Source organism: Alligator mississippiensis, chromosome 2 (genome assembly GCF_030867095.1).
Source record: "Alligator mississippiensis isolate rAllMis1 chromosome 2, rAllMis1, whole genome shotgun sequence".
In the NCBI taxonomy this organism is placed as follows: Eukaryota; Metazoa; Chordata; order Crocodylia; family Alligatoridae; genus Alligator; species Alligator mississippiensis.
Window position 1 is genome coordinate 261,313,026 of NC_081825.1, and position 24,142 is coordinate 261,337,167.

The 24,142-nt window shown below is 50.9% G+C and overlaps 1 protein-coding gene across 1 annotated transcript; it reads right to left on the reverse strand.

Moving 5' to 3' along the window:
• Positions 1-523: 523 nt before the first annotated feature.
• Positions 524-21,717, reverse strand: TMED10 (transmembrane p24 trafficking protein 10). Its single transcript, XM_006268390.4, has 5 exons — positions 21,403-21,717; positions 17,498-17,618; positions 11,461-11,534; positions 4,386-4,512; positions 524-3,889 (listed from the first exon to the last, which is right to left on the reverse strand). The coding sequence occupies exons 1-5, from the start codon at positions 21,700-21,702 to the stop codon at positions 3,768-3,770; spliced, it is 744 nt and encodes a 247-aa protein (XP_006268452.2). The 5' UTR covers positions 21,703-21,717; the 3' UTR covers positions 524-3,767.
• Positions 21,718-24,142: the final 2,425 nt, after the last annotated feature.

The window sequence follows — 24,142 nt, forward strand, 5'->3', positions numbered from 1 at the left end:
TACTCATGAATAGGATTTAACTTGAACTGTATGTCACAGACTGCTAAAGCAGGTGCAGAGCATTTCATGTTGACAACACAAATCCAACTCTGTTACAAGCTAAGTTAGTGAAACTAAACAGTGGTAGGTTCAGAAATGGTAACCATCCTCAGACTGCACAATTAGTGATGAGGGCATAGATTTAATGAACAAGGAATTCTTGCTCCCATTAGAGGTAGCCCTTTCATAAGAGGTCAAGCAGCCATCGTCAGGAAGACAACTGTGCTGCACTAGACAGAGACTGGTCGCTTTTGCACTTTGTAGGAGCCTGTAGTTCACCTCCATTCTTTAGAAAAACATATTTACAATCCGTTAGTAAAATCTGAACCAGAGGAAACCCTGAGTCTCTTAGGTCCCAAAGCTTACCAGGGTCCTTGTGTTTGGATGACTGGCTTTGGAAGACTGAGGGCAGTACTGCAGGAAGCAGTAGTTAGCAGGTATGTGCCATGAAGAGGACAAGATTCTCTCACAGATTATTCAGGAGTTTCTCCCAACAAAATTAAACAAATTTTATTGAGAAAATTGACAAAAATCCCCAAACCAGAAATTACAGGCAGATATGTACAAGATTCTCACACCTGTGTCCTGAAAACCATTCAACCACCACAATGAGCAGAAAAGGAAGCTGGGCAACCCCAAGGGAATTAAAGGAGCAAGAGACAGCCAGGTGTAAAGCAAGTCTCCCCACCTCATTTACATCAGATAAATCAGAAAACACCGCACCTTAGTGAACAGGGAATCAAGAGAGGCCACCTCCAAATATTCTCTTTTCTTTTGTATAAATACAGCAGCTCCGCTACAGTCTTCAGACAGTCTAAATGCCTTTGAAGCTCAATCTCAACCTACTATGGCATCCCTGCTACTCCGTGTTCTAACAGCTTCCAAGCATTTAGAGGGATAAAGCAGACAGGATTTAGAGCAGGTTTGTCCAACATGCGGCCCGCCAAGCCATTTTATCTGGCCCATGGCGGCAGTGGCGCGGAGTGTTGAGCCGCCGCTGTGGAATGCAGAGCCACTGTGGAGGCACAGAGTGCGGAGCCACCACTGCGGAGCAGAGCGGTGGTGGCAGCGGCGCAGGGCGCAGAGCTGCTGCTGCTGAGCGTGCCGCCACCACAGTAGCAGCAGAGCGCAGAGCCACAGCAGCAGCTGGGCTGCGGCGAGACGGGCAGGGCTGACCCGCAGGCCCCAGCCAGCAGCAGGGGGAGGGGAGCTGCTTACCCCCACGGGGACCGGGGAAGCGGTCCCGCGCAGGACACCAAGCAGTGGCCGCTGGCTCCCCCCGGGCAGTCTCCCCCCGGGCGCTGCAGTTCTCCAGGCCTGGCTGCCCACGCGCAAGGCCCCAAGGGGGCCGCTTCTCATGTGCTGCTGGGGCAGGAGGAGCCCGGCCAGGTCTGCACCAGCCAGCAGAAGTGGTGGTGGGGCCATGTGCCACTCGGCACAGGACGGGACGGGACGAGCCTGCACCGGTCAGTCCCCAGCGGCACACGGCTCCACTGCCGCTTCTACTGGCCGGTGCAGACCTGGCCGGTCTCCTCCCGTCCCAAGCAGCACATGGGAAGCTGGCTTCAGCTGCATGCTGCTTTTCCTGGCCGATGCCGCCCTGGTTCTGCCCAGGCGGGTCCTGCAGCACCATGTCAACCTGGGCATGGCACTGGCAGGCCAGGCAGGCCCCAGGTTAACCCCAGCCTGGCCCCACAGCTTCTCCAGCACCAGGTCAACCCGGTTGTAGCCAGGCAGCTCCTGCAGCACTATGTCAACCCAGGCATGCATGCCATGTCAACCAGCACGATGTCAACCCCTGCAACTTCACTGGTGTCAAAGGTCACGTGACATCACTTCCTGATATGATACCACTTCCTGTGCCATCTTTGAATATGGCTCGCCAGACCACTGGGCGATAAAAAGTTCGTGATCCGGCCCCACATTCAAAAAGGTTGGACACCCCTGCTTTAAAGGTTCTTAATATAGCTTATAAAAATAAGCAGGATTTTAGAAACAGTCTGAGCACTTGCAGGTGGAACTAGCAATGCCACAATCCTGGCAGCAGGAATGGGGAGGTTGGTGAGGAGAAACCAAGAAGCCTAAAAAGACACACAATTTCAAACAGTACAAAAATTCAAAGCGCCTGAAGTGATGAGGCAACAGCGGACAGTCCTGCGTTATGACAATCTTTGACTCTGGACCACCCCACCCCAGCACAAATATTAACTTATTTCTAGTCTAAGTTCACAACATTAAAAAAACCCCACAAAAGCTGCTTTTTCTGAATAGTAAGGAGGCCCAGGGTTAGAGACACATAACACTACCAGCCACGAGAGCCAAGTTATAGGGCTGGGGGTTTTCCAGGCTACTGAACCTTTTATTCCATGGAAATGCAGACAAGGTGGAAGAACTGTAATAATTCTGTCTAGAAATTGCTGTGGAATACGTTCAGGAAATGAGCCTACCTGGTCCTCCCAGACTGCATTGTTTCAGCACAGCACCACGCTGGCAAGAGAAGAATCACAAAGGACTTCCTCCTCTCTACAGCATAGCTGTTTTCATCAGCTTAGGAAGGTTTCCAAGACAATTTTACCCTCACCACAAGTTCTCACCTGCTTGGAGACTTACAGAAGGGCATATGACAATTCCCAGTACATTGTACTCCAGGTCATCTACATTCCCCTATCCACTCCTTTGCTAGATGGTATGTAGGGTCTCCCCATGCACACAGGGTACACCACATGCAAGGCTTCACATTCCACTTTGCTACAGCTAAACCAAGCTACTGCTGCCTGTTTTAAAGTCTGGTAAAATAGAAGTCCAGCCAGCCTCACACTGCATCGTCTAGCCATGTCAGATGAGAAGAGGGGTTCACTGTTCTTTACCAAAGACTGAAATTCCCAACCTACCACGTTCCCATTCGCACTACAAATATACCTGTGTGAGGCTTCCCATTTTCACACAAAGCTCCTCAGAAACAAAGCTGCTTTTAGGAAACTGCTTCATCATTCCAGAATGGAAAAAGCAAATCCAAGGCAAAATAGCCAGTCAGACTGGGCCAAATGCAAACAACTTGTCTGAGGCAAGGCAGGCTTCTCATCTCCAAGCTCCACAATTTATTGTTAAATTATTTAGTTCCCCTTCCTCCACACCCATGTGCCCAATTCCCTCCAGTCATCAGCCAAGGATTCCAGCTCCCACAGGGAGAAACACCAAGGTCTGACAAAGACTATGCCTCAGAGTCCCTGCTAAAACAGTAACCCATGTCACTTTGCAACAAGCCCTGCTGGCACAAGGATATGGTTCCACCAGGTCAGAGCTTGGGGTCCCACCCCTTCCCCACCCCAGTTTTAGTGTGGCAGAGAACAAGCTCAGCAGATTCAAGTCACTTAGAGTAATGCAATGGTCACAGGCATGATAGGAGACAGAATCAAACCTAAATTATAAAGGAGAACAGACAGCAGCAAAAGCCAACTGCAGCTGTCAGGGAAACATCATTTTTATTTAATCGCTGCCCCCTGAGTCCCTGCACCCATCACACCCTCCCCCAAACCCATATTCCAACAGGACTGAAGACTCCCCCAGCTGTCTCCAGTGCTTATGCTCCCCTCCTCCCACTTTAGGGGGCCAGTTCCTGCAGGAAAGCTCCAGTCAGTGGTATCATCTATAAGATGGCTCTGAAGAGCCATTGTTGGGTTCCGATGGTGTCCAGCAGGGCTCAGGAGAGGGGAACGGGAGTTGCCTTCTTACTCAATCAACTTCTTGGCTTTGAAGAAGCGACGCAGGTAAAAAACCTGCCAGGTGGCCAGTCCAATAAGACAGCACATGGAGAAGATGCTGAAGTACAAGACCCTCGTGTTGGTTGACTCTGAAATAGACAATAAACCATTGCAGAAGCACAAAAGACCCAGAGCCAGGTAACCAGTACTTCCTGAACAGTCATCTCCAGCGCCTCACCTTTCCCCACCCTGCCAAGCTTCAAAGGTGGGATTTCATGCACAGTGGAGGACGGTGAGGGGCAGGAAGGAGGGAATAGGGCAAATGGACAATGCAGCACTGTCATAACGGTAAAACTGCTCAATCTGATAGAAGCAGCATTGGGCTGGAACATGAGCACACATTAGGGACCAGGAGATGGAGAAAGAAGGAACCTACAACTAGAGAGGAGAGATCCAGGACTAACTGAATATTCCCTCCAACCTCCCAACTCCAACAGTCTTTGGAAGTTTCTAAATAGGGAATGAAATAATTAGGAACAGCTGCAGATTGAACTCCAAATTCTGCCCCAATAACAAAGACCTGGTGAGAAGACAGTTCTGACATCTCCTGTCCTCTTGGGGGGAAGGGGATACATGAATTCTTACCATTGGTGTCCCTCATCTCCTCCTCTCGTTTCTTCATGTAAGCAAAATCATTGACAATTGACTCAGAAAGGTCCTCCAGGCGCCGCAGCTCCACCTCCAGAGGCTTTAGCTTCTCCACTTTAGCAATCTGGTAAAGGAAAATCAGTCACTAGCAAGGAACAATAGCTCCTGTGTGGGCTACTCCTGAAACCAATCTGAGCACATTTCAAGTCGCATATGCCGAGGGGGGGGGGGGGGGGAGGAGGAGGAGGCGCAGCGTGCTTCTCTCCCCAGAGAAGTTGTCCCTCAAAGGCCAGAAAACACTGTAGGGCAACACAGTGATTACACCTCACCACCCCCTGTGAAATATCAAACATTTGTTCCTCACAGCAAGAACTATGCAGGCATATAAACGTGTGCTTATGCACATCCTTTCCTGATTCCCCCCAATTCTAGTTTATTCATAACTGATTTCTGAGGTGTGGGCTGCCAGAGTCTCCCATGGACCCGAACCTCCAAGAAAGAAAAACATGAAAAGACCAAGCTGCAGGTGATGGTGTAATACCAGCAAGGGAAGCCTTTGCACCTCAGGCCTAAGAATTTTTCAAAAAACAATGCAGGAAATTCAATCAGAAAGCCCACACTCTTACTACAGACATCCAAGCTTAAAAGTGTCTGAACACAATGAATTAATTTCTTCTTCCCAGAAGGGATATGACCTGACTACACTGTACCTCAACCTACAGCATAAGAATGGCAATGTGATACAACGGAGGCTACTGAGAAGCAGATGGCAATTCTTGCCTTTACTATGCTTAAAATCTCCTTGCAGTGTGGCAGCAACATGTATAAGTGGTAAATTTCACACAGCAATACAAGCAAGTGACATTGAGTGAAGGAATACCACCGTTTATTCCCCAGGGCTACCACACTGGTAAGGCTCATATAAGGAGGCATGAAACGCAATTAATTCTGAAAGGAGAAGGATAGAGGAACCCCATGCACTGGTCACTGCCTGGCCCAAGACTGGGCAGTGTCTCTGGCACAGCGGAATTACTTTCATAGATTTCATAGACATTAGGGCTGGAAGGGACCTCGGAAGATCATCGAGTCCAGCCCCCCGCCCAAAGGGCAGGAAGTCAGCTGGGGTCATAGGATCCCAGCAAGATAAGCATCCAGTTTCATCTTGAAGGTGTTCAATGAAGGCGCTTGAACAACCTTCGGTGGCAGGCTGTTCCAGACCTTGGGGGCTCGGACAGTAAAGAAATTCTTCCTTACGTCCAGCCTGAAACGATCTTGTAGTAGTTTGTGATCATTCGACCTCGTCATCCCTTGGGGCGCTCTGGTGAACAAATGTTCCCCCAGATACTGGTGGTCACCCCTGATAAACTTGTAGGTGGCCATCAGATCACCCCTGAGCCTGCGCTTTTCCAGGCTAAAGAGCCCCAGGGCTCTCAGCCTGTCATCGTAGTGTCTGCTTCCCTGACCTCTGATCATGTGCGTGGCTCTTCTCTGGACTCTCTCAAGCTTCTCCACATCCTTTTTGAATTGTGGAGCCCAAAACTGGACGCAGTACTCCAGCTGCGGCCTCACTAAGGCCGAGTACAGGGGGAGAATGACGTCCCGGGATTTGCTTGAGAAGCATCTATGGATGCAAGCCAGCGTTTTGGTCGCTTTACTAGCCTCAGCATCGCATTGCAGGCTCATGTTCATCTTGTGGTCAATGATGACCCCCAAGTCTCTTTCTTCCATAGTGCTAGCCAACAAAGCACTGCCGAGCCTATAAGGATGCTGAAGGTTTTTTTTCCCCCAAGGTGGAGAACCTTGCATTTATCAGTGTTGAACACCATCAGATTCTCGTCCGCCCACTTGCTGAGCCTGTCCAGGTCAGCCTGGATCATCCACCTGTCTTCTGGTGTGGATGCTTTGCCCCAAAGTTTGGTGTCATCGGCAAACTTGGCCAGTCCACTTCTGACTCCAGTGTCCACATCATTGATGAAGATGTTGAACAGTATGGGTCCAAGGACAGAGCCCTGGGGGACCCCACTGGTCACAGGACACCACGATGAGTGACTTCCATCAATTACTACCCTCTGGGTCCGACCCCGGAGCCAATTTTCCAGCCAGTGGATCGTGGTGGACCCAAGGCGACAATTGGCCAGTTTCTCCAAGAGACGATCATGGGACACCAGATCGAAGGCTTTTTTGAAGTCAAGATATATGACATCAATCTCATCTCCGTTGTCCAGGTGATAGGTCACCTGGTCGTAGAAGGAAATGAGATTGGTCAAGCAAGACCTACCCGTGACAAACCCGTGCTGGCTATCCCTTAAGATGTTGGCGTCGGCCAGTCCATTAAGGATGGCCTCCTTAATAAACTTTTCTAAGATCTTCCCCGGGATAGAAGTCAGGCTGATGGGCCTATAGTTAGCCAGATCCACTTCCCTCCCTTTCTTGAAGATAGGCACCACATTGGCCTTCTTCCAGTCTTCGGGCACTACACCAGAGCACCAAGAGTTTTCAAAGATCCGCGCTAGAGGCTGGGCTATGATGCTCGCCAGCTCCTTGAGTACCCTGGAGTGAAGATTGTCAGGGCCGGCTGACTTGAAGGTATCCAGCTTCTCAAGATGTTCCTTCACGAAGTCAGCATTAATGGAGGGCAGGGGATCACCCTCACCCGGACTTCCCGGCCCTGTAGCGGGCATGGGCGTCCCATGGGGCTGATGAAAGACCGACGCAAAGTACCTATTTAATAGGTTGGCTTTTTCCTGGGCGTCAGTTGTCAGTTGCCCCATCTGGTTCAGCAGGGGTCCAACGTTGCCCCTGCTTTTCCTCCGGCTCCCCATGTATCTGAAAAAAGACTTTTTATTGTCCTTGATGCTCAAAGCTAGCTGGAGTTCAGTTGCAGCCTTGGCTTTCCTAGTCAGCTCCCTACAGGACCGGACCAGTGCAGAATAATCCTCCTTGGAGGTGACTCCCATCCTCCATCCTTTGTAGGCCTTTCTTTTTAGCCTCAGGAGGTCTGCTAGGTCCCTGGAGAGCCAGGGGGGCTGCTGTGCCCTCTTGCTGCCTTTCCTCCGAGATGGAATAGACTTAGTTTGTGCATTGAGGATCGCTCCCTTGAGGAGCAACCACTCTTCTTGAACTCCCCTCTCCCTGTGGTCACAGTCCCTTAGGGCCTCACTGACAAGCCTCCTGAGCTTGTCAAAGTCAGCTTTCCTGAAGTCAAGGACTTCCGTGTTGCTGACGGACTTGCCAGCTTTTTGGCGGATGGTGAAGGTGATCAGCTCGTGGTCGCTGTCACCCAGCTTCCCATCGATCACTAGGTCGCCGACTAGGTTATCCACAGTAGCCAGCACCAGGTCGAGCAGCGCTTTGCCTCTCGTTGGCCCATAGACTTCTTGAGTCAGGTAGAGGTCATCCACGCACGAGAGGAAGCTCTGCGACCGCTCAGATTTTGTTGAGCGATCCTCCCACGAGATGTCCGGGTAATTGAAGTCACCCATGACAACCATGGTCCTGGAGCATGCGGCCTCAGCCAGTTCCTGGGCAAACCCCTGGTCAAGCTCAGGACTTTGGGTGGGAGGTCTGTAATAGACTCCCACTATTGTGTTCCCTGTGCCGTGTTTTCCACGGATTTTAACCCAGAGGGTCTCCAGCCGTCCCTGCAAGCCGATATTGGCGACCAGGGTGGACACATTGCTTTCCTTAACATAGAGAGCTACACCCCCGCCTCTTTTCTCTACACAATCCCTCCTGTACAGGGTATAGCCATCTATCCCCGTGGTCCAGTCATGGGTGGAGTCCCACCAGGTCTCCGTGATCCCTATGACATCGTAATTGTTTGCACTGAGCAGGAGAATGAGTTCCTCCTGCTTATTCCCCAGGCTCCTGGCATTAGTGTACAGGCAGGCAAGTGCCCCCTGGGGGGCTCCTTCCTTGCCCACAGATTTTACCAGGGCTGGGGCGGGCTCCCTTGAGTGCCGTGATCCGCTGGCTTCGCAAGGATTGCTCAGCGGGCCAGCAGTGGCGGTAGTCCCCCGTCCCCCAACGGGCTTAGTTTAAAGCCCGGTGGAGCAGGTCAGCCAGTCTGGCTGAGAAGAGCCTCCTCCCTAGGGGAGAGAGGTGGAGGCCATCTCTTCCCAGGAGCTCGCTGCCTCTCTCGCCAAAGAGCGGGCTGTGGTCATGAAAGCCAAAGCCTTCCTGATGACACCAGCACCGCAGTCTTTGGTTGACCACATAGATCCTCCTGTCCCTTCTCAGCCCATAGCCTGAGACTGGGAGGATCAACGAGAACACCACCTGTGCCCCCAGACCCTTAAGACCTTACTTCCAGAAACAAACATAAGACAAGTGTCTTGATACAGCTGCAGCTGTTCAGTGCAGCCAGCAGGGGGAGCTTAAACACCAGACAGGCTAGCACAATGGTTTTCAACCTGTGGTCCACAGACCCCATAGGGGTCCACAGACCACATCTAAGGGGTCCGCAAAAGATGACTATGATCAATCAAAAGTATGTGAATACCCATACTTACAATTCAAGGGGGTCTGCAAATGGAAAAATGTTGAAAAGTACTGCTCTAGAAACACTGGTCCTTCTGAGGTGGACGGAGCAAAAAGCGAATGAATGGGTTTACAGAAACGTTCAAAATTGGGATGCCATGAACTAGCCAAGCAGTTCTTTAACGAGCAGGGGCGGGCAATTCTTTTGGGCAGAGGGCCGCTTACTGATTTTTGACAAGCCATCGAGGGCTGCATGACAGGCAGCCCAGTGCAGACTAATATTAATTTGCTAAATTTTTTAGGGGCCCCATGGGCCAGGTAAAATGGCTTGGTGGGCCACATCCGGTCCGTAAGCGACATTTTGCCCACCCCTGGTGAAGAGCTTTATGCATGACATACCCAACCCTGCAAACAGCAGGCCCACAGGAGCTATCCAAGGAATTCTGTGGCCAAATCCATGCTGAGGAAACAAGCCCAGACATTAACGAGATGCTATTTTTCCCCATATTCAGAATGAAAGGATGGGAAAAGGAAGACTCCACCAGGGAACAGCCTGCACTTGTCCCAGGTTGAGACCTTCACACCCCTGAACAAGGTTAATAGGCAAAGCTAAAGGGAAACCTGGTAATCTCCCTTTAAGAGTTTGCAGTGAAAAATGACACAGGAGCAAGTTCCTACTAGCCATATGCTGCACGGTGGTGTCAGCAACCAGGGCTCACTCGACACTGGAATAAGCCACGTTAATGCCAGCTGCTTTTTACACTGCTGCACCACATGTATGATAGGGGCTAGCACCACAGCAACTCCCCACACCTCCTACCAAACCACTGCCAAATTCACTCTCATCCCTCACCTAGAAATGGATATTTAACCGCTCTTCTTTGAGGTAAGAGCCAAGATGGGATTCAGAGTCAGGGGGGCTGGCAGCCAAGGGTGTTCCAAAAAGGCTTCACCTAGCAGCATGTCTCTACAGGAGGAGTATGGCCCTTGATGCTTTGAACCAAACTCTATGCAATGCACAGGCTGCACACTAGGGGGCAGTCCTTCCTCAGGCAGCTGACATCAAGCCTCCTTGAGCTGTCAATAGCTCGAGGCAACGTGCTGTGCCAAGGAAGTCCCTCTCATGCAGACAGGGCCCTAAGAACTTGCATGGGTACTGGGCTTTCAGCTCCTTTGCTGACCCTGGTCCTAATCCTGGGAGTGGCTTCACCAAGGCATGTAAGTGGGTCAATCAGAGTTTCCTACATCTCGCAGCCCCATCTTCAAACTGTATGGGAACTCTGCTTCAGTGTCTGTTCTGTCAGACTGTGGTGGGGCCTAGAGAGGAGTCTGTACAAAGTAAATACAGGGCTGTTTAGGCTAGTATAGAAGATCAAGCTCCTTCCAGCACAGGAGCAAGGTACAGTGGTATAAGCACATTTACATCAGCTGTGACCTCACTGGGGGCTGTATGTTTTTAACAGTTCCATTTCTTTAAGGGGGGGGTGTGTGTGTGTGTGCGCGCGCATGTGTGTGCGTGTGTGTGCGCGTGCGCACCTTGATTTCATCCTAATCCTCCTGGCTAATCTCTCCCAGGTGTCAACCAAATTAACTCATCACGTCTCCCTCAGGCCCACGCCCATGCCATTAGCTACTCCCCAATCAGTGCTTGCTCTTCTGAGCCCTTAATTTGTCAGCAGCCTGACAGTGGCTGCCCACAACCGAATGCAGTGCCCCAGGCATGGTCAGCCCAGGATTGTAGAGGGTCTGTCTTCTCCTTGCTCCAGCAGACATGGGTTCTATGTACTTACCTCAGGGGTAGCACTAACCTTACCTGCCACCACATTATTTTGCAAATTCCTACCTGCTTTGCTGCCCACTCTTTTCCCTAAGCCACTCTGGTTTCCTATCTGGTGCATACCTGTTATTGCCAATGAACATCTCTAAGAGCCTTCCCCACCTTGGGGCTCTGATCTTCCCAGGCACCAATACCACTGAAGGTCAAATGCCAAAAAGCTCAAGTCTGCTCGTTAACACAAGTCATCAAAACCCATGGGCCAAACCATCCAGAGACTCCCAACCACAAGGCAAATGATATCCCAAGCCCAGGCCCAACAAAAAGGGTCCTGGGTGAAGCTGAAAGCTAGGACTCAAAGGGTCTGAGAGATTCAGCTCTCAAGCCCCACTATACCCCACAGACAGTGTCAAACCAAACAGGAGTAAGTTTTAGCTGTCCTAAGTATGAGACACTGAAATTGTCCCTGGGCACCTCACAAGTCAGTGCCTTTTGTAATCCTGCTTCACATCTAGGAGGAATAGCTCCCTTGTCAAGTTGTCCTAGGTTGCTGGGGCAGAGAAAGCTACTGGTCTCAGCTGCTGGCTGCTTCTAATACGTACATCCAGAAGCCAAGTCAAGCTGCCTGACTTAAGAAATTCACACACTGGGACTCAGCCCCCACAGAATTTGAGTAGCAGTTTTTTTAAAGCTCTACCACAAGGCTCGTCTGGAAGCTCTGGGTTGCAGACAGGCTGTCATCACAGCTGGGAAAGCAGCTTCCCATCACGAGCCCCAGATCTGCCCTGGAATCACATGAGTGCTAGGAAAGAGACATACCTCCTCGTAGTTCTTTGCTTCCACTCCATGCTTCATGTCCAGGATCACAAGCTGGTCCGGCATCCGCCCTGTTCCTGGAAGTGCAATGAAAGGATTCATTGTGTACGGAGTTCTGCCTGCCAGGAAATCACCAGCTCCCCACACTGGGGAAGGACTCAACACCCCTCCCTTATGCACCTCCGGCCAGCTGCACAGTCCTGCCTCAAGTCACAGACACTTCTGAACAAACCCCGGCTGAGGGAGGATCTCCCAGAGATAATGCAAGCAAGCTGTAGCCAAAACCACAAAGTAGCAGGATACAAACCACTGCAAGAGGAAACGAAGAACAAGCTATGACAGGTACAAACTGCCCAGCGGGGAGTCATCACAGGAAGAGATACTGGACTGAGGAACCACTCTCCTGCCTAGTACAAGCCACATGAGCAAGCTGCCAGAATCTAAGTTCACAGCTAATTTTGCATATGACACAGCAAAAGCAGCCCCCTCTTCAATGCAATGATGCAGCTAGTCTATAGTGAAGCCTGCAGAAGTGACTGCAAACAGTTCATCAGTGCACTTACCTTGGCTACACTTGTGGCACAAACTGTTAAGCATACCCAGAGCCTGCTCAGCCCTGTGCCACTGAGCTGCTGGACTAGATGCACACAATGACTATGATAAAGGTTGCAGCCAACAGCCACGCTAGGGCAAGGAAGCACTTAAAGACAGGGAAAGCTACCACCAAAAACAAGTCAAAGAGGGGATGGGGAAGCTTATGCCAACAGCAACATGGTGACATCCTAGTACTGTGTTTGGCAGGCAAGGAGAGACAACATCCAGGGGGCAGCATTTTGCAGAGCAGCTCATATGTAAACTGAACCAAGCAACTTGTTCCACCATGCCATCTAACTAGGAAGTCTTCACAGATGTGAGATGCTCCCAGCCAAACACTCTGCAGCCTAAGGAAAAGTCTCCAGGGCTGACTGCCAGGGTCCAGATCTCACCTTTACTGGCTGGAGCACTTCCAATTCTTATCACAAAGTATACTCAAAGCTTGCAGTGCTTCAGGAGATGGTCAGGTGTCACCCCTCCAGGTTACAAAGCAGTTAACTGGAAAGGCTGCATAAGGCAGAGAGGGGAATAGATCCCAGACCCCAAATACAAGATAAAGTTTCATCCCCTTGTCCTCCCTCATTTACCCTGCTTTTCAGGGTCAACATGCCAAACAGAGGTACACAGCTCTTCTCTCCTAGGGGTCAGCTACCTATGACTTGTAGGCTGAATCCGGCCCACGGAGCCATTTTATCCAGCCTGCAGATGGGGCCTTAAGCAGTGTTTGGCAGAGGTTGTTCTCCCTGTGCTTCCTCTGGGAAACAGCAGTGGAAGCAGGAGCTCTCCATGCCAGCTGGGTCTTAGCTCCCACCCACCCTGTGCCTGAGCTGGGTCATTCTGGCCAGCAACCTGAAAAGGACTAGCCAGCCATCCCTCCACAGCCAAGAGCAGAGTCCTGGACACCTATCTCCCAAGTAGCTGTAGAACCTGGGGGTACTACATACTTTGCAACCTTTCTTAGCAGGTGGTCCAGCCTACAGATAAGGTACTGCTCTAACTCAAGTGAGTGATGTCTGGTCTGTAGGATCTCAAGGGTCAGAGTTCAAACCTTGCTGGGGGTGGGGATCCTTAGGGTTGGACATGATGCAATTAGTTTATTTTTTAGAAACCAAGTAATGAAATGCACAAAGAGGAAACACCATGAAGACAGAATTAAAAACTAAATCTCATCTGCTGCTTACAATGCAACACACAACCTTTGCATTTCAACCACCATGTGGGCTTTGTCTCAGACTGAGGGAAGAAACCGTAGCTGGCAGGGTGAGCATAAGAGACAGCTGCTAGAGGACTGTAAGAGCATAAGAAATGCTGAGCACAATGAAGGGAGAAGCAGACCTCCTACAGAGGTAGGAGGACCCCAAGTCCAGAGACATTCCAGAGAGAAACTCAAGCTGGGCCCCAACTACTGCACAATCTCATCTGAGTCCAAATAACTCCTTACTGTTCCTAGAGCTGGTGGTGGCAGGAGTGAAATAAAAACAATGTTCCCATGGTTTTGGAGATGAGAAGTCCTGATTCACAGTCCAGTTGCTGCAAAGCCCACCCCAGGGAGATAAGGCCTTTCCAACAGGTCACCCTGGAAAGGCACTGAGACTACCCCAGACAAGGTCTCTCTCTTCCTGAGGTGAGGAAATGAGCAGAAAGAGAAAGCGCCGCTTCAGACATATAGGGGAGAGCTCCCAGCGTTGGCACCAAAATTATGCTCCAGTCTGTCCATCCCCCCCCCCCAAAAAAAAAAAAAAAAAAAAAAAGAGAGAACCAGGCATTTGTTTATTTCACTGGCAGTGGGGGATCCCAAGGGCAATTCTGGCCTGAAAATAGGTGATGCTCAGCCCAGAGCAAGAGCCTCTAAGGAATTAGTGGCAGGGTGCTTCCATGCTACTGGGCAAATGCAGGACGAGACAACCACAGCCTCAAGAGCTAAGTGCTGGGGAAGAAGAGGAAACAGCCTGCTGACCACTCACAAATACAGGGAGATCCCCAGCACTGGTGGGCAGCACTGTCCCAGAGCCTGGAGCTCTTCACACAGAGTTACACTGCTGCCTCTCAGTTCCACTTCCCCATTTCTGCGGCCAGGGGTTGAGAAATCCCTTTTGCCCAAACCCCACCTGGTCCAACGGCCCCATATTTCCTCCACCAACAGCTCTGCTTCCCCAACACAGCCACAATGCTGATGACAGTGACCTCCCTGGCTGCAGCCCAGGAAGATCTGTTTGCTTTGTTGAGCAAAGTCTACTGTCCTCCCAGCCTAATGGGGGCCAGGCTGTAATGTCTTTACAGAGGTGCAAGGAGAATCAGCCATCAGGACAGGTTTAGCAGAGTTCAGTCAATTCTCCCACAGCCAACAGTTCACAGGACTCTAGAGCTTCCTCTCCAAAAAACTCAAGTCCCCCAGAGCCTTAGGAACCCATACCCTTTTAGTCACTGCAGCTCTACATGTCTTCGTTCACTAAGCTCTGCATATGCAACAGCATTGCCTGCAAGGTCCCAACTGCAGAATCCATGGCACCACTGGATACAGAGACATAGGCAGCTCAGCTGCCACCAAATACTAACCCTCAGAGTTGAGGAATTCTGAGCTCTCAGGCACTGGCATTTGGAGTTACCTCACACCACTGAGTCCCTGTAGGGAAGCTGCACCTGGAAATCCTCTGCCTGCATCAAGATAGAAATTGCTAAAAGAAAACTCAAGGGAGCCTAACAGCAAGCTGTGAGGGGCCAGGGCCAAGACTGAAGCATTTGTCAGCAGCAGCAGGAACACAAGTCTACATACAGCTAACTGAAGCAACCCTAAAGCCACATTGCCTCAGACTATGATAATGAAAGTGAAGGCTTAGTTATACCATAAAGTTGTCAGTGGTACCCGATGCTCTGCTGGCAGAATTAAACCACCTCTGCCAAGCAAAGCAAGGCTCTTGCTATTGTCCAGTAGCTGGCAGAAGGCACAAGGAGACACTCCTGCACCTTTTGCCAGCTTCTGTGGTCCCTTCAGCAACTGGTACATTTCTAGAGTCAACTCCAGTCTGGCAGCCCAATTGCTGAACAGTCACACAGAGCTGCCAGAAGTGCATGGGAGTGCATGTGATCATGTGGCAGCAGAAGCTGCCTCTTGCCTGCTGGCAGCAGAGGCAGCTGAGTGGAGACAGAAAGTGTGTATGGAAATGTCTGGACATGTTCCAGGAAGAGACAAGTAGTATAGTGAAGGGTGTGAATGAGTCAACATTGCCCCTAGTGCCCCAGTGCAGTGTTACTGGAGAACTGGGCTTCTGGAGGCACTTCCGTTTTAAATGAGAAGTACAACCAAAGCCCTGAGCACTTGGGGTCACTGAAGATCCTGAGAAACAGCACACAAGGATCACATAACCAGCATCCCACCCAAGGCCAGTATCACTTTCCTTTGAAAATTCCTCTGCAGGAGTTACTCATATCCCAAATGACGTTCAAAATAGCTGTTGGGTCCCACAGCAAAGGTGCCTTGCTTTGGGCAGGGTTTGGAGATGAGATGATCTCTATGTTTGGTAAGCAAAGCATGCTGGGATCTTTTGGGATAAGGCATGAAAGAAATGGTATACCCAAAAGCATAATCTGTGTAGTGACTGTGAGAGGACTTGAGAGCCCTTAAGCCTGAAGAAAATGAGAGAAGGAAGCAGAGATACTTCTCCTCAAATTGGGGAAGGAGCCCACATGTTTGCTGTTTTAGGGTATTCATGCTGAAGTTGATCCTGCCCAGATGCTCAGCCAAGAGACAGGCAAATGCGTCATGCTCACAGGAAACGCCAGCACAAATGCTCATTAAGCAACTGTCCCTGCAGCACAAATGCAAGACTGACGTCCTCCTCGTCTCCCCTTCCGTCAGTGGATCACTCAAAGGAAGGGGTCCTGGGTACAGCCCAAAAGCATTGCTAAAGGTTAAAACACCCTCCCTAGAGAGGGGCTACTAGCCTGGCACATGGCTGCCACCATTGGGGGCACATAGAGATCACATTCCTCCAAAGAAAACGAAGAGGTGGGCAAACAGGGAGGAAGGAAAGGAGCCTGAAAGGAGAAGCAGAATGGAAGTGCAAGAAGGGATAGTCTTGTCCCGTTTAGACTTCTGGGGGATCTGTCTTCCTCCTCTAGTGAGCACCATGGTTCTTCTTCAGGGAGTCCTCCCTGTCCTTTGTCTTGGGCCTCAACCAAAAGAATCCCTGAGTACTCTGCTGACTAGACATAAGGACAACTTCACTCTCAACAATAATGCAGGTAGTGACTGTTCTCCATTTAACTAGAGGGATGGGCAATTATTTGGGCTGGAGGGCCACTTAGGGAGTTGTGATGAGCTCCAACTAGTAGATTAGTACACCGACAGGGTGTGCACAGCTGGGCTGATGGGCCAGGGCCTGGGAAGACAAGGAACAGAGGGTGGGAGTGTGATGGGAGGGTGGGGTCAGGGCCACAGCCAAGATCTTGTGGCAGTAACAGCATGGGGCCAGGGCAGAGCAGCAATTCACTCCCTGTACAACAGATCCTGACCAGCCCAACCTGGGAGAAGGGTGAAGCATATACTCATGACCCAACTCCCACCCCAGCACAGGCACATGCGGGTAGCTCCAGTATAGCGCAGGGTGGCCCAAAAGCACAGGGTGGCCTAATCTGGTAACAATCCATCAGAGACATCCCACGCTGCTAAACCACACTGCTCCGCAGCCATGCTGTACTGGGGCTGACCGCATACAACTCTGCAGAGGCAGGGGCAGCAAGAGCCAAGTCACAGGCATGGGCTCTGCCTCGCTCCCACGTCAGGCCTGTCAGGATGTCAAGCAAGAAGCAGATTACGGCTCTGCCCTAGCCACTGCCCTGCAATCTTGGCCCTGGTCACCTCTCCCTGCCCAGTCAGAGCCCCATCCCCACCCCATCCGCCTCACTGAGCATGCCCTGCCTGCTGGGGTCTTGGGCCCATCTCCCTGGAGACCTGACCCACCCTCTCTGTCCAGCACCTCTGGCAATGGGTGCTGGGTAGACAGGCCAGGGTGCTCAGTCAGCAGGGCCAGATCTGGTGGTGCCCACTGCCAGTGGCCACTAGAATGAGCCGTCACTGGGGCTGCCAGGAGGCAGAATCCAGCTGCTGTGATGTCCCAGCCCCACTGTGTGTCTGGGAGCAGTGGGACCAGCCACGTGCGCCATGGTCCAGGCTGCCCTCTGCACTTGCACTGGGTGAGGCCAAGGGACCTGCCCTGGGCCATATTTTGCCCACCCTGATCTAACAGCTAGTGTTATGCCTATTCTGTAACACTGAACATCTTGACCTAAGGAATCTCATTCCTCCCACTGCTCCCCCTGAATAATTGCGAAGTGCTCTGCAAACAAGACAGGGGGTCACTTTACCCCAAACCCTTTCCCAAATGTTCCCCTCATCTAAATGCACTTGACTGGAGTGCTGGAAGCAGCCAGCCTTTTTTTCACTTACCCACAGGTAGCTTGCTCTCAAAACAGGCCTCAAACATGTCATAGTCCTCAGTTGTGAAGGCGAACTTGCCCTTAGTAGCATCCTCCTTGGCATAGAGGATATGTCCAGCCGAGTCAGTTATCTGTAGGAGAGATGGATCATGAGAGTGGGAAATACAGTCCCACTATGTCCACATGCCTAGGCCAAGCAGAAAATGCAAGCAGCGTTTTCCAGGACCCTGCATGTTTGTCACTTCCACCAGACTCTTTTCTTCCCTCACCCCAACTCAGTTCCTTCAATCATATCCTGAGCTGACAAAAGCCAGGGGGACTTCTAGCATGTGGTTAATTAAAAAGCATTGGATGCAGACTAATTTAGGTGTTCTGGTTCCCTTGAATCACTATTCATGCTTCCTATCTTCTTACACGTTAGATTTGCAATCCCCTAAAGCAGGCATCAGCAACTTTCAGCCCAGAGTGACTGGCTCCAGAAGCATTCAATGGCTGGAGTGCTCAACAGTGTTTGGCAACAGGGACTTCCTGGCCTGGGCCCTTTCCTCTGCTGTGCTGCAACTGAGTGGCAGGGAGAAGCAGCAGTATTCAGGTTCTACTGTCAGCCACCTCAGATCCAGCCTACCAGGAAATGTTGCCAACTGCTGACCTAAAGCAATGCACAGACAAACAGAGGATTCTCTGGTTCCTTCAGAGAGACAATAAGGGATAAATAGGACTGGTTCTCCAGCTATAAAAATGCAAAAAGGGACACATTTGCTCCCCCGGAACAAACTGCTTGTATAGCCCTGAGCCAGGCAAAGTCTAGGTGTCAGATTTGTAAAAAAGTGGCCACTTTGCTCAGGGTAGATCAGACAGGCTTTCAGATCTCAAAGGCTGCACCAGAATAATTGCTAGTGTGTGTCAATGGCACAATCAGAATAGGAAATTAGGATTGGAAGGGACCTCAGGAGGCCATCTTTTTAGACTACAATACTTTCTAGATTCTTCTCTCAAGTCCAGAGGAGTTAAATTGACAGACAGGACCAATGACAGACACTGCTCAAGAAAGAGACCTGAGAACCATTGTGCACCACACAGCAAAGAGCCCTGGTTAGTAGGCAGCAGTGGCCTAAAAACATAAACACCTCAATTAAGGAGCATGACAGAAAAGAATACTTGAGGTTTTACCATGCCTTACATGAAATGATACCTTGCCCTCATCTGATCACACTCTCTGAAAAAACAGCAGAAATGAAAGGGGTGTTGAAATGAGAAAAGGTCTGGAAAGTCTTTCATGAGAACAGATGAAAGATTTGGGACAAGTTTAGAGGGGAGGTATGAAAGTAAGACAGAGGTATTCAACATAATGAAGACATAGAAAAGCTAAGTCAGGCAATCCTATCAACCCTCCCCCAACCCCTGCTCACAATAGCAAAGCAAAAAGGCAAACAATAAAATGGAAAGGCAGCACGTTTAAACACTTGTGAAAAGAAACACTCTCCTTATTTATCATCAGAGCATCTAATTAACTCCTACAAAAGACCACTGGAGCCCAGAACTTTGTAGGATTCAGCAAAAAAGATTCAGCTATTTAACACGATTGATAGAACTGCCACGTCAGCCAGGATAAAAACAAGGGCGATAGATAAACCCTCCTACATCAGGGAACAAACCATAAACCGACAGGAGATTAGGGAGAAACTTGCTCTGTAGCACTTCTTGCTCCTTCCTCTGGACCAGCATTTCTTGACCCAGAAATGAGTTGCAAGAATATATGAAAGGGTCGCGAACAAACTTTAAAAATGGATCAACCAACTTTAAAAATGGATTTAAAATAGAAAAAAACATGGGAAACCATGGCTTTTCCCCAGCAGAGTTCCAGCTTGCAAGGGGCTGTTTGGGGCACCCCATGCCCCACCCCCCAGGAGTTGGGGTTGGGAGTGAGGGGCACCGGCAGGGCCAGAGGGCTGTTTTCTACTTAAACTATTTATTGGGTCAGGACTGGTCATCAATGTTAACCTATTTTACCAGGACCCATTTGCAGAGAACCACTGCTCTGGACCATCTGGTACTAGATGGGCCTCTGCCTAGGCAGAGTTCAGCCTTCCGGCTCACCAGCCCTGGAGACCAGTCACAGTACCACCTTGACTCACCAAAGCTAATTCAGGGTGATGCTGTACGGTCTGCACAACAGGGCATCAATCCAAGAGATCGACTGCTGGTGGGCAAGAAGTAGGACTGACTTGAAATGGTCTCTTCTACATGGGGCGCTGCTGCTCTAAGGTTAGCTGGGCCCTGTCTGCTGTGTTCTGGGGCTGGAGGAACCCCTGCCGCTCTCTCTACAGAAACAAGCAGAAAAGCAGGGTAGAGTTGCACCATATAAACGAACCAATTCAGAGATGCATAATATTTCACAAGCACCAGCTCACTTCATGTGATGCCACAAAAACATCTCACAAAGTAAGCTGTTGATTATGAAAATTTACACATCCCTGAATTAGGTAGTCTCTAAAATACAACTCTGCCAAGCCTTCTGCCTGGCCTCAGATTAACACAGTTAAATACCTCTCTGCATAAACGAGGCTGTGCTGTTCCTGGGACTAACTCATTTCTCCCCCAGAACCCAGACTGGGTTCTCTCCCCAGCACTAGCAGCAGACTACCCATAAACCACAGTTCAGACAATAACACCTCTGCTGTCTGTTCCCATCAACTGGGCCCATTACTCAGACTCAGCCAAACACATTATCTGTTAAACCGAGCATATGGGAGAGAGGATAGCTGCACAAAGCCCAATCAACACTTCTGTGGGGGAGAAGCCAGCCTGAAAGAGTTTCTTCATGATATCCTAGCGTTATTTACAGTAACACTGCTCCCCCCCACAGACACAGCATTGTTCTCGCTTGACAAACAACACATCACGCTGGGAGTGTGGGGAATTGAACAATGAGACAGCTGCACGTGACCGGGGCCATGGGGAACGTCATCCACCCAAGAGCCTAGACTCTGCAGCCAGCTGGCGCACTTAGCAGCCTTCACGCACAGAGGGTGCCACTGTTCATATTGGGATTTCACAAACCCTCAGGACTCTGTTCATCAATAAGAACCATCCCAAGTACAATCGATATCAACTCCCAGCCTCCTACAGGTTCATAGCTAACCAGGGGGAGCTTGCCGCATCACTCTGACTTCCGGTGCCAAAGAAAAGGTGCCACCTGAAGACATCCTGCTCTGGCCTCGCCCTTCTGCATCCAAGTACACAATGGCAAAGGAACTGCATTAAAAAGCATTGGCAAAAGCCAGCACTCCTAGGGCAGAGCCAACACATAGCCTGCACACAGCACTCAAACAGCAGAGCAGGGCAGCAAGACACGCAGCAGGCCACTGCTCCACCGGGGCGGCTGCACACGGGCAAGAGAAGACAGCTTTTAAATTCAAACTTGTTGCTTACTCAGCACCTCATGGCTGTCTACAGCACCAATCCCACAGAAGGAGGCAGCACTACAGGAGATCCCTGCAGGTGCTTGGTACCAGGAGCAGGAACGGGGAGCAGCACAGAGCCAGGAGGCGCCAGGCAGGGAGTTCGGGGGCTCACCCCGGGCACCAGAGCACCCCCAGGTAGCAAGCGGAGCTCTGCCACCCCATCAGCGCCCCGCCCTCCCAGCGGGGCTCACGGGCACCGGAAGGGCGTGTGCAGCCGCCCAGGACCCGGGGCCGCCCAGGGCTGCCGCCTAGCGCAGACGATGGGGGTCTCCCCACCGTAACACAGCAGCTGCATGGGCGGGGCCGGCGGGGGGCGCTGCTGCGGCAGCGGAGCTGCCCCAAGCGCCGGCGCCGCCACGTGGGGCCCCTCCCCCGGTGCCACGTGTAGGCCGCGGTCCAGGCTCTGCGGCGGGCTCGGCCCCCTGGCCCCCCCCCCGGCCCGCGGCGGCACCTTGAGGTTAGCGGCGGGGCCAGCGGAGGAGCCGGGCGGGGCGCCGATCTCGTACTCTCCCGTGACCAGCGTGTCGCGGTGGATCTCCTCGCGCAGGCACTTGCGCGCCTTGCCCGGCAGCTGGAAGGAGATGGGCCGCGCGGGGCCCGCCAGCAGCAGCAACAACAACGGAGGCAGCGGCAACATGGCGGCGGCACGGCGCTCCGGATGCCACAGGCCGCACGTCCGCGCGCCGCACGTGACCCGCCACCGCCTGCGTGGTGCGTCACCGGGGGCGGGGCGGGCGTGGGGCCGCGTCATCCTGCGCCGCGCGTGCCCTGCTGTGGGGCGGTAGTAGAATGGTCAGTGGCGCGCGGCCTCGTAGGCGCGCGCAGCCGTAGCGTGTCCTTGTGCCGCAGCGGCGCGGCCTGTTCCAGCCTTGGGACCGGGGCGCTGCCACGTGCCTCTTCGCTGCTGGGGAGGGGTGGGGATTGGGTTCGTCAAATAAAGTTTGGTCAATTGAGCAGTCAAACATTGTAAAAAATTGCCAAAGGGTCCAAATAATACATAGGAAAAGCACAAGTTTTCCATGAAGGAATGTGTCAAAAACAATACATCATATTTCTGTCAAGAAAACTACAAAGAAATAGGGTTTTTTGTAAATTTGCTATCATCTTTGACCCTCTCAAAAATATAGAGTCAACTGATTGACTTGCCAAGCCTACTGCTTGCCAACTCTAGGCAGGAACCTTCCCCTAGCAGCTATCCCAGCCACTCTCTCCCCAGGCTGCCCCATGCTGAGGCACAGAGGAGCAGAGCTGACAGGGGCCTCACAAGGACCTCTAGTTCAGCCCCTGCTTAGGGCAGGAGGGCCTCGGGACCCTGTCCTGCCATGCATCTGTGCAGGATGCTCCTGAGGAGCATCATGTTGGCTCTGAAGAGCTGGAGGGGAGGGAGACATTTACTCATTTGACCTGACCTGGGGGAGGTGGGACAGAGCTGGCTTTGTTAGGCTGAAGTCAAGAAGCAGGCAGGAAGACTGGTACCTTACAGGCTAACCTGAGAGAGACAGTGTCTACCTAACTAAGTGTGTGTGCACGCGTGTCTGTCTGTCTATCTAGTTCTACTAGCTAGCTAGCTCTGTAGCACAGGCTTTGGTGGTATGAAGCTCACTGGCTTCAGGCACGGCAGACGGTTCTTCAGCTAGATGTGATATCTTTTATTAGACCAACTAAATAGTTGGAAAAATTGTTCTTTGCAAACTTTCGGGCACAAACACCCTTCTTCAGATATAAGGAGAGTCCAGTGTTGTTTTATATGCTTTCCTGGGTAGAACAGAAGCCAGTATGTAAAATGCTGGTCTGTAAAGATGCAAATGTGTGGCGGTGAGGTTCAGAGGGAATGGGAGACAATAGGTGTGAGACAGGTGGGGCAGGGAAGGAAGGGGGAATGTTGAACTGGTGACAGAATGTAGCTGATAAAATGCAGACTGATTGCCTGGGGTTGTCAGATGGCAGGCAGGTTATAATGTGCTGTCAATCCAATGTCTATATTTAGTCTGTGATTTTTTGTATCCAATAGATTTATGAAGTGAAGTTGTAGGCTTGTCTATGAAAGGTGTTTTGTAAACTGCCTTTGAGGATTAGAACTGAGAGACTGGAGAAAGAGTGGTTGTCTTGTGAGAAGTGTGTGCCCACCGAAGTGATTCTTCCACTCTGTTCAGCCCTGGCAAGGCCCCTCCTCCCCCAGCCTACCATGTCCAGTTCTGGGCCCCATACTTCAAAAATGTCAGGGGCAGATTTTAATGAGCCCAGAGCAGAGCAAGAATGACTGGGGCCTAGGAGGCAAGACTTACGAGGAAAGGCTGAAAGAAATAGGGTGGTTTAGTCAGAGAAGACTGAGTGGGGCTTTCATTAGTCTTCAAATACCTGAAGGGCGATTACAGAGGATGCAGATGGGCTTTTCTCTGTAGCTACAGAAGACAGGACCTGGAGCAATGGCCTCAAGTTGCAACAGGATATTTAGGAGGAACTTTCTGACTATAAAGGTGGTCAAGCACTGGAACAGGCTACCTAGAGAAATTGTGGTTTCTCCATCTGTGGAAGTTTTCTTGAAATTGGCAAAGAGCCTATGACTATGGTTGATGCAAGCGCACATGGCTTGCAGCAATGCAGGGATGTGGCCAGGCACCCAGAGCAAAACAGAAGCAGCAACTTCTGGTTGCTGCTGTGGTCCTGAATGTGAACCTGGGGCTGCTGGCAGCAGCTGCTCTTTTTTGCTTCACGTCTGCTAGCACCCAGGATGGTTGCCCCTGTCACTCCCCCTGTACTTACACCACTGATGGCTTGATTATGTCTTGATGCATGATCACCAGTGGCACATGCTTCCAAAATACAGAACTATGTTCAGATTGTAAAAGAAATGGTGATGATTATTTTCTGTAGCAATTTTATTAATATTATGGGCAGGAAACAAAATAGACTATGCCGAATTGCAAAGCAGTCTTAAGAAACTATGTATAAGCCACTGCTTAAGCTTCAGAAAATAGTTATTAATTCACAAAAAGATTGGTTAGATGTAAAGTGCAGGCCTGGTGAGGACATCAATGTGTATCTGCTTTAAAAGAGCATGTAAAGAGCATGTAAAGCATAAAAGCATGGCTCAGGAGGAAGAAGCATTGGAAGTAACTGTAACTTAAGTACTACCCATTTTTTAGACAAAAATTTGACAAACTCAGGAAACGCAGTGTGACTTAATATTA